Source organism: Numenius arquata, chromosome 19 (assembly GCF_964106895.1).
Source record: "Numenius arquata chromosome 19, bNumArq3.hap1.1, whole genome shotgun sequence".
Lineage (NCBI taxonomy): Eukaryota > Metazoa > Chordata > Aves > Charadriiformes > Scolopacidae > Numenius > Numenius arquata.
The window spans coordinates 7,149,642-7,160,531 of record NC_133594.1 but is presented as its reverse complement, the minus strand read 5'-3'; the positions used below and the strand labels follow the sequence as shown (position 1 = coordinate 7,160,531).

The 10,890-nt window shown below is 44.1% G+C and overlaps 1 protein-coding gene across 2 annotated transcripts in view; it reads right to left on the bottom strand.

Annotated features, from left to right (window-relative positions):
* Nucleotides 1-555: 555 nt before the first annotated feature.
* Nucleotides 556-10,890, bottom strand: part of PRRC2B (proline rich coiled-coil 2B) — a 35,792-nt gene continuing 25,457 nt past the window's right edge. For both annotated transcript variants that reach the window (XM_074161413.1, XM_074161414.1), the window contains exons 25-31: nt 10,681-10,778; nt 9,891-10,018; nt 8,954-9,194; nt 7,331-7,507; nt 6,562-6,653; nt 5,848-5,929; nt 556-5,410 (exon numbers count right to left, since the gene is read on the bottom strand). In XM_074161413.1, coding sequence (XP_074017514.1) covers nt 5,270-5,410; nt 5,848-5,929; nt 6,562-6,653; nt 7,331-7,507; nt 8,954-9,194; nt 9,891-10,018; nt 10,681-10,778 — 959 coding nt within the window. In that variant the 3' untranslated portion in view covers nt 556-5,269. The remainder of the gene's footprint in view (nt 5,411-5,847; nt 5,930-6,561; nt 6,654-7,330; nt 7,508-8,953; nt 9,195-9,890; nt 10,019-10,680; nt 10,779-10,890) is intronic.

The window sequence follows — 10,890 nt, the reverse complement described above, 5'->3', positions numbered from 1 at the left end:
CCGCGTTGCTATGGCAACGCAGGCGTGTGGCCACCGGGCCCCGCCGTCACCGTAGCCCCGGGGTCGGGACACAACCCCAGCGTCCCTCATCGCCCCTGCCAGGGCACGGCCACCCACAGCGCTGCTGTGGCCACCTCCAGTCAAGAAAGAATTTATGAAAAAAAAAAAAGACAAACAAAAACAAGCCAAAAAAACAACCCAACCCCCCAAAACCAACCCCCCCCAAACCAAAACCAAAACAAAAAAGCCAAAAGAACCCAAAGCAACCAAAAAACAAAGAAACAAAAAAACCCCCAAACAACCAAAAAACAAACAAACCCCCCCCCCCAAAAACCCAAACCAACAAAAAACCCCAAAACAACCAAAAAAACAAAAAAAGGAACAAAACCCCCCCAAACCAACAAAAACCAACCACCCCCCAACCAACAAAAAACAAAAAGAAACAAAAACCCCAAACCAACAAAAAAAAACAACAAAAAAAAGCCCAAACCGAACAACAAACCCCCCGAGTCTTTAACCAAAAGAACCAGACAAGGCACGAGGTGATTTGAGAAAAGCATAACCTGCTTTATTTTTTTTAATTTTTTTTTTATTTAAATAAGGAGAATTCTTTCATATGGAAAGAGCTAATACAATCACATATTTGAAAGGAGAAACAATAGGTACTGAAACGAGGAAAAAGGGCAATAAAGAGTGTGCCGCAACTGGCCTGGTGATTCCGTGATTCGAGTTCCGGTCCAAGTAAAAGTTTCCAAAAAAAAAAAAAAAAATAATAATATAAACAGGTTGCACGTTACACAATTATCCATCGTCTGCCCTTTCAAATATCTGGTCTACATGAAAAGACAAAGAGAGGAAAGGCCAAAAAAAAAAAAAAAAAGAAAAAAAAAATTAAAAACATACTATACAGGTGATGAGGTTAAAAGCCGTTAAGGAGAACAGTATCCCCTTGGGAAAGGAGGAATGGCAGGTGCTACAGACCCAGAGGAAGGATTCCAGCCAAGGACAACGCCTGCAGACATGCTGTGATTCCCGGGGGGGTGGGTGGGAGTTGTGGCCGCAGACACCTTGAGGGGCCATTAAACCCGAGGGGGGTGGGCTAGGGCCACTAGGAAAAATCCCGGTGGTCTTCGGATGAAAACAAAACGACCACCACGAACAGAAAAAAGCAGCCGGGCTGCTGCTGCTGGCTCTTCACAGCGGTTCCGCTTTTCCTGCGCCTTTTCTGTCCACAACTAAGTAGGGCTGATGCCTGTCGTGAATTAATTCTTACTACTCACAAACGCCTCTTTCTGACAAGGGAACCGGGCTGCACGTCATCTCTGAGATAACCCGGGCTGCGAGGAATTAAACCCGCGCTCAACCCAGGCAGAAGCGAAACGGAAGGTTAAATAAACACAACGCAACAGAAGGGGGATCCTGGCATGCAGCGGTGCTCGCGTGGAAGTGAAGACAACAGCCTGCCAAAAAAGGCGAGACGTAGCAAAAATGCTAGGCTCATTTTATTTTTTTTTTTTTTTTTTTTTTAATATATATCTATAAATACACAGGAACCACAGGGCAGCTTGTAGCTTTTGCAGCATTCTTGCAAGGAAACCGTTAAAACGGAGCGCCTCTGCGTGAACACGAACACGGATGGAGGTCAACGGGCTGCAAAAACATCCAGAGGTACTGACCGCCGAACGGCTGCCACAGGGCAGAACCGGGAGCCAGTTATGGAACGTCAACACTAATACCTGCGACTGTGCTGCTTCCACTTGTCATTTTAAAATATACTGCAGCATTTTTTATTTTATTTTTTTTTTGTAATTTTTTAATTAAGAGCTAAAAAGCAGGGCGAACTGGAGCAGCACCCAATGCAGCTGCCAGGCCATGAATCACTACGTATGAGAGAATTCATTACGCACGTGGTTCAGACCTTCAGCTGAAGAAAAAGCAGCGAAGTCAGCCTCTGAATATCTCTGCTTCACCCATTGTTGCTGAAAATATGGATTCCACCTCTCCCTCCCACTGCACCTTTCCTAGCAGAAGGAGCCTGCAATTTGGTAGCCGATTTCCAGTCAAAGCAAAAGCAACTCGCAAAAGGAATAGATCGCTAGGGCCCGACCGTTCAGCAGTGGAGACGGCAAGAAGAATTATCCCCGAATAAACCGTATCCACGTTCTATACATCTCCATCCTCCTCTTCCCCGAGCTGAATTAGTATCAGCACCTCTGGCATTTCTGCACCTTGAGGATCAGCGACTATTTTGAGTCAAGAGCACCACAAACTGCACTAGCCTTGTACCAGCTTTAAACAAACAAACAAAAATAGAAGCTAGAGAAGAAGGATATTGCACCTAAGAAATCTGGGCTCTAAAACTGCTTTCCATCACACAAAACTCCATTAAGTGAAAGAGAGTCTTGCCAACTGCAGCCGACAGTCACGCGAAGGTGAGGAATGGAATGAAGCTCACATGCATTTCTTGGCCTTTCCTGCACAGAATAATTCAGACATAATATATAAATAGAGCAGTGAAACAATTACTTTTTCACCTAGACCTACAACATCAAATACGTATAAATAAATTCTAGTGTTTTATTCTGTTGGGGGAAGGAATGGAGGGGTTAAAAGAGAAAGAAGGGTGACCTTTTTCAACAGGAAGTATTGTAGTTCTGATGGCATTTACACCAGAGGGACTGCAATAACTCGTATCTAGCAATAACCCAGTTTCTCCAACACATTTGACCACTTTAAAGTCATATAGGTGGGAGGAAAGAGGTTAGTGTCTTTGTAAAGCTTAAGTAGTGTGTCTAGGGTGGGAAAGAGATGAGAAGAGCGGGGCTCGGATAAGTCTTTTTAGCCATTACAGTTAGATTCTGGGCTGATATTAGCTAGGGCCAGCTGGGCAGAAGGATGATAAAAAAAAAAAAAAAAAGAGAAAAACAGACAATTCTGTTGTGCATGATATTCCAGGAAGAAAACAGAAGGGGAGGTGGGATGACCTACTGGTGGAGCAATCTTTGGAAAATGTTGGGAGCAGGACTAGCAGATGAGGATGCAGGTCTGGGAGATGTCTGAAGGCTGGGGAAATACTTGTTGCTAAATCTCAAACCCTGTACTTCAAAGAGGACGCTAGAGAGATGCTGGCACACTCTGAAGTTAAAAACCCATAAAACATGAGGAAAAAAAGAGCTTTTATTTTTCTTAAAGTACCATCCTATCCCTTTCCCTTTGGGTTCTCTGCCATGGTCAATGGGGACACCTGTGGAGAGGGGACATCACTATGTCTAAGTTAGTTTAGGTTTCTAAGCTCTTTAAAGCTACTGTATAAAATTCTTATTTATACCTAGCTTAAAACTTCAAATGCATCCCTAGAAAGTTATGAAGGATCTTTCCTAGAAAGGAGGGGAAAAAAAAAAGCAAACGAAGAAACAAGAACACCTTCCAGATCCCTTCCCAAATACATTCTTTGTTCAAAATATCTTCTTTGGAACCACCACCAAATGACTTGCTGCCACCTAGCAGAGGCAGACGGCACAGCCAGTAGCAAGCTATCATCTCCTGCAGAAATGAAGTCTTCTTTTCCCTCACTTCAGAGTGACCAGCCTACTTTACATTTTGAAAGAGCTAAACAACACAAACCAAGTTAGCTGAAAGTAGCTGAGTTTACTTAAGACTACCGTCAGCTGAAGGACTCCAAGCACTTTCAGGGACTTGGAAGTCCATCCTAAAATCTACACACACACGCACACACACACACGCACGCACATAAACCAAAACCAAACAACCAAAGAAATAAAACCCCAACCCCCTCCCGTTGGAACCTTCCTTTCATAGATCATCAAATACCGGTAAGAAAGCGTAAGGTGATGACACTGCATACACACTATATGCAGCTGCATCAAAAGTAAAGAACCCTTTGCTGTTCATCTGGGGAAGGCGAGTAAAAGGATGATTCCCAATTGCCTCTGTAACCGTGCGCTTCCAACACAAATAAAGAAGGTTCCAAGTGTGCTAAAACAGCTGCTTTGCAGAGGGGCTCCCTTACCAATGCGTTTCTATGCAAATTTTACAAAAGGCCATGAGTTAGAGGAACAGAAAGCAAGATCTAGGGAAAAAAGGAGAAGAGCAAAGCTTAGGAGAGCAGCCCCAAGGGATGAACACAATATAGAACAAGTCTCAGGAGACACAAAGAATTAGAGCGGCCAAGGTAGGGACCATAAGAGAGAGCATCACAACTACAAAAAGTAGTCCATACAGACCCGTTGGCTCTAGCCAACTCTTCTGACCCATGTGCAGTAAGGAAATTTTTTTTCTTAACAGATTTTACATTTCGCAAATCTACGATTTACATTTTGTTGTGTGTTTGGCAGTTACTAAAAAAAAAATCCCAAACCCACAAACAAAACCAAAACCTAGATCCAGATGAACTTGCAACAGAAATTTGGTGGGTTTTTTTTCCTTAAAACGAAAACGCCACATTTTGTTGTGCACAGGGCACCCCAAAGCTACAATTAAAGTGGTGCAAGTTACAAGATTAACGCACTAGTATATACCTTTAGTACACATTTACTTCTAATGCAAGCACTGCTTCTAGCTTAAAACAAAAATACTGAACAATTAATGAATGCCATAACTGTCCTGGTTTTTTTAATCAAATCATCTGAAAGGCTAAATCATCTGGGGGGAAATATACCCAAACTCACTCAAAATTTAGAAGAGTAATGATTCTCAACATAGCACAGAACCATATATAAAACTAAGCAGAGTTTTGTCGGAACATAATTTTAGCTGAAGGGAATTCTTCTCTGGAAGCAGAAAGAAGGGGGTGGGAAATAAGAGAACATATAAAAGTTCTGCTATAAACAAAGATATAGCTTTTTTGTAAAAACCTCAGCTGCCTTTAAAATGAAAAACCGCAAACTAACCCCTCTCCCCCAGTTGCCACTCTGCTGAGACAGAAGTAGGGAAGGAGAAGGATGGGCTTTGCCAAGTGAACGATCACAGCTACCTGTGGATGGGGTATGGGAGAGGGAAAAATAAAAGAAATAAAATGGCTCGAGCCACTTAAAAGTCACATGGTTGGTTTGTTTTAAAGCAAGCAGGTCAATGTCATATCCACTGTTTCAAGCTGCTTTGTGGGGAGAGGGGCTCGGATGATGTCACTGTAGTCAGTCAATGTGGGCTGGGGAGTAGATCTGGCGAGATTTTCAGGAGATCCAGTGGGCTCCAGTCTAAGCTGCAGTGCCCCTCAGGCAGCAGGACCAGCTGGGCATCAGAGGTGCTCCTAGGCCTTGCTTTCCTCCACTTTGACTGCCTGAGGTTTGATCGCTCCCGTGCGCACTGGCTTCATCTGGTTTGTGGAGGCTGTTTCTTGCAGCTTTACTGCTCCCAGGTTGGCTTTATTTTCATCCACCCGCTGCTTTGCCTTTTGACATACAGAAACAAAGCATTAGCTAGCACAGAGACCTCAAGGCAGATATAAAAAACAAACTGTGACTATCATTCATGCAAGACATCAAACTTGCTCCAGAAATCAGGTATTTCTTCTATTCTGTCACAGTTTGCTGTCCTGAAACACCTCACCTGTAAGGATCTCAAAGTGTCTCACAAGTCTGGCAATGCAAATAACCCATAAAAACTCAACAACCACCAACAGGTAATCCTCTCATCTCTCCTGACTTTCAAATCACGGAGCGTCACTTAGTGTAACACCCACCCACCCCCTCTGCAGGGAAAACAACAGCTCTCACATAGAGCTTCAATACACAGGCCGTTCTTCCACCCCTCTTAAGTCCAAGGCAAAGACATGACAGTACAGAAAAGCAGATACTGTTGGGTCAAACAAGTACTGATCTACACTACCTGCTGTACATAGTGTCCTTGCACAGAGCCCATACTAACTGCTGGTCCAGCCGGCTTCCCGCTTGGGCTGGCGGAGCTAGGCCTGGAAATCGAAGAGTCGACAATATTCATGGAGTAAATTCTACAATGGAATGAGAACCTTATTCATGTGTGAAAGAAAAAAAAAAAAAAAAAAAAAGAGCAGAAAGCAGCAGTAGACAGGGCAGCAGTCTGTGCTGTGCAGATCAGTGGGCTGCCCAGCCCAAAAGACAACACATGGATTGGTTCGGAGAAAAAAAATAAAGTAATTGCACGTCCCAAAAGGCTCAACGACCTGAAGGTTTGGTACGTCTAGACATTGGCACCTCTCATCTTGAGAGGATCGTGCTGGAAACTAAAATGTTTATTCAACGATCCTCAAATTTTCCACCTTAACAAGAAACTCGCAAAAGCACGGACCAATTCCAATTTCTTTCAGACTCAATAAACAAATAACTTTATGCACTTCCCACAAGCACAAAGGGCCAAGTCAGATACATGCTGGCCCACACCCAAAAATGAAAGCGATGATCGTGGGTTTTGATACAAGTATTTGGAGTGCAGTAAGAACACTCTACATGTGAAAATCCAAGTGAATCCTGTACATGGATGATGCATGCACCAAGTCACTGCAAATGGGGAATGCCATTTCTTCCCCATTCTGACTACAGAGGCCAAGTTCTGTAAAAGTTTTACCTGTACGTGTGTGGTGCTGGTACAGACCCTCCGGAGGACATATTCTGTTTACCGTCGGAGAAATGAAACCCTTTCATTTCCATTTGGGAGGACTACAGGGAAAACGAGCGAGAGAGAGTATCATCGTCGCATTCACGAATCACTCACTACTTCATATTAACACTTAAGCCAAATCTTTGCCCTTCTACCCATTGTGCCCATTAAAAGAAGAAACATTTTTCAGGTGAAGAAAGTGAGGCTTGTAAGTGAAATAATCTGCTTGTATTAAACCAACAAGCCAGCAGCACAAGCAAATACAGAACCTGGAAATTTAACTGCTGTGCTCTTTCCCCTATAATAGACAAACTTATGATACGAATCCATCAAACCAGACATGACATTAATATACCTACTCAAATGGACAAGCTTCACAACAGTGTGAAATATCTGGGCAGTATTCCAACTGTGTCTGGAGCTCACCACCCCTCAAGCACTCTGGGGAAACCTGTGTAAACATGTAATAAAACTGGAGACTCCAAACTGGATCAAGGCAGGATGTGGCTCCCTGGAAACAGAATGATGACCGGCAGCAAAACCTGAAGAACTGCTGGCCTGCGCTTTGGAGATGAGGGGAAAAGGGCTCCTTCAATTTAACACCAATCCTTGGCTTTGATATTTAAGGATCCCAAACAAGCCAGTCTCCCCTTTAACAAGCAAGATCAAGGGGCAAAACTTCAATGTAGGAGGGGTTAATGAATGCCGAGAGGAGCACGCAGGAGTTAATCCTTACCTCCCTGCTGGTAGCAAGAACAGAAGGCTGGGATCCAGGAGGGAGGATTCTTCGGGGAGCTCCTACAGGCAGGTTTTGCCCCTGGGGGAGCTGGATGGACTGTGGTAGAATGAGGGGCTGCTGGCCAGAGCCGTAGCGGGGCAGAGGAAGCTGGGAGCCAGGCACAGGCATTGTGAGCTGTGTGATAAGGACATGTAGTTACTTAATGGCAGTAACAGTCTTGTGTTTGACACACTGTCTCCTAATACCCTGAAAGCACAGCATTGCTAAAAGGAAGCTCACAAACAGTGCAGCCTGGCACAGAATAAATGCAAATCAGTGTAACAGAGGGACTTTCACACTGAAACGCATGTTCTGGTAGTGCTGCCAACACCCTATCAGCTGGGCTTTTCACATGGCATCAAATTAACGTAACTGCACTCAGACACAGGGCTTTCCTCCTTGCCTAGAGCCTTCAGCCAGTTCTTCAGTCTTCCTCACGGTCGGTGCATGAGTGTGTTTTCTCTTGAAACGATGGCAATGTCAGACAGCCCAATGTCAGGCGTTGCAGGCTTTGATACCCAAACCAGAAAGTCTGCTACACATTCACGCCAAAGCATTGTGGGGACTGGACCTCTAGAGAAAGCGATGGTGACCTCAGCAGTATGTTCTGCAATGAGCTTCAAACTGATGACGGTAATAATTAAGAGTAATTAAAAAAAAAAAAAATGCAGCTCAGGACTCAAGAGCCTCTTGTTCCCTCCGATTCATCTGGCAGTTCTCACAATTGCTGTATTTGGTTCTATGACAACACTTTGTAGTAAATAAATAAAAAAATAAATCTAAGGCTGAAACGAGACCAAATTACTAGCTTATAATGGATATAGCATTTCTTTAGATATTTAGTTTGCCTCACTGTATTTTCCCCAGCTAAGTTAATTTCAGGATTAGTTCTTTATTTTTAAAACCAGTCACAATGTAAAAATTCTGCTTTAAACAAAAAATAAACCTGAACGTGTTGCACAAAATAAACGTAAGATGAGTTTAATACAAGTATCAAACTTCTCCAGAGAATCAGAACACGTCCACAGTAGGATTCAATGTCTTTATCCAAACCATGCTTTACGAAAAAATTTTCAACAATGAAATTCTTGTTAAGATGATGCCAAACAGATCAGCAGAAGTTGTAAGACCGACCTAGATAACAAATTGATTGACGAGATAGATGAGCTTTTAATAGAAGGCCCTAGTTACCCTGGAAGCCAAGTTAAATCTGGAGACAGTTGTGATTCGGCTCTCAGAAGAGGCACTTTCAGGACAACTATAGCATCAGGGTCTCCTATGCATGAAACACTGCCAGGTTTGATCTGCACAAAACATCTATATTGAGGGCAAGGACTTCCAAGTTACAAAATGACATCTCAGCAGGGACAGACAAGTAATTAGTAAGAATGTCATTAAATAAGGTGCTGCATGTTTGAAACTATGGTTCATGGAACAGAGCCTCTTGGGGAATTCTTTACAAAGAGCTTTGTTCACACAAACACATGACTTGGCACAAAAACCAGTTTGAACCCGGTCTCAGAAACAAGAGGCTGTGAAAAAGCCTGGAGAAGGGAGTGGCTCGCGAGCCCTGCTCCTAACCTGTGTAAGCTGAGAGTCCATCATCTGGGAAGCTCCCATACCAGCCGCCTGGTTTATCTGGCCTTCGTAAACCAGCGTCTGGCTTCCATTCATGGGCTGATAGGGCGACCCAGACTGGGTTTTCACCACCTCCAAGGGCTGCATGCCTGGGAAGGCGGAATACGGAGGCTTCAGAGCAGTGCCTCCTGTCAGGACCATGGTGCTGGGCTGAGACAGGCTAGGGTGCATATACACCTGAGACCTGGAGAAGAAAAATACACTCAAGTCATTACGCAGAAAACCTTTGGAGAAGATACACACACTCTGCCAAACCATAGCTGCCCTGCCGTCAGCAAGCAGTTCACAGACTCTACTAAACTGACAGGTTAGAAATAAGCTGTGATGCTACTTTCCATTTTAGTTACAGGGGTTTCTACTTCCACTTTTAAGCTCTTACAACCAGTCCCTTGTGTTGTAGAAATATTCAACAGAACAATATCGTGTCCTATCCAAAATTTATATATCAGTATCCTGCACAATAAACTCTGGATTAGCAGGAAGGGAGGATTCCGGTTACCAAAAGTTTTGCAAAGCAGAAAAGAATCAGAAGTTACAGTAAGCCAAAGAGAGTAAATTGTAAGCTCTGAGTTTCTCACTAATGAGTCTGCTTGCCAGCCCACAAATCTTCTACATCCAAGATTTGCCTCACCACTTGAGAGGGCAGGCAGAACAACTGAATGTAATTTTACAAGGATGATCTTTGCCACTATTATACAAAGAAACACGCTACAAAAAGTCTTATGTGCCTTGATATCTTTGCTCTCTGCCCTGGCAACATTACTAGGGGAAGGAAGCAGGTGACAAAGGGGGAAGAGAAGACGAGCATGGAGTATCTAATTAATGTACATGGCCATAAGGAACAGAAGAGTTCAGAGCACACGGCAACGGAAGCTGTTACCTGAAGGGCTGTATGGAACTGTACATCTCCTGGGACTGGGAAACGGGCAGACCACCCCTCAGCCCAAGCTGAGCCTGGGCTTGTAAGGATGTGTGGAGGGAAATGGGAATCTGTTGAGCAGCAGCAGCCTGCAGAAGAAATTAAGATGACTGAGAGGTACAAGAGGAGCCAGAAACTCTCCCAGACTGTTAAAAACCCATCAGTTTCCTCCGCGAGTCAATCTGCCATGACAATTAGCTATTCTGTGTCTTTACCAAGCCCCTGCATCTTTCCACAGAACAGCAAACACTGGCAGGGGAAGATACTACACAGACACCCAAGCAGGAAGACCAGCGCTTGCAAGAGGCATTTGATGGACACATGAGGGGACCAACGTGCTCCACAGGCAGAACACACACTGACAATCCCAGCTCTCACTTGTCTGCACTCTTACCTTGAAGGGGCTTCTCTCCAATCCTATTGATACCCTGTTTGCTAAGGCTAGTGAAATTGCTCATTGATACTGACTGGCTGTGGAATTTACTGGAAGTCACTGCCTCACGCAGACACCTCAGCATCTGCTTCAGTTAAATCCAGTCCAAAGGCACTGGTACAAAAGGGAAAATTCTGCTCAATTCACTTCAATTTCACTAACCTGTGAGACACCTACTGGGAAGCAGCATTCAAGGAACCTAAAGGGAGCCACATCTAAGCTCCTCTGGGCTATCAGAGAAATAAATGACTCCTCATTTCTTAAATGCCACCCTGAAGACTTCTTGAGAAACCATTAGCAAGTTGTGTTTTCCCTTACCTGTTGGTAGCTTTGCTGCTGAGGTATCGTCTGAGGGACCAGGCGGGGCTGACTTGCAAACACATGGCCATCCAGATAGAGGGGTGGAATATGGTTACCTAAACACCAGAGAAGGCAGGCTGTAAATTCAAGGTACAGGGGAGACACAGGCACAGTACACTGCAGAGACCTGCAGGTCAAGACTATTTCCTACCTCTCAGCAATCATTTC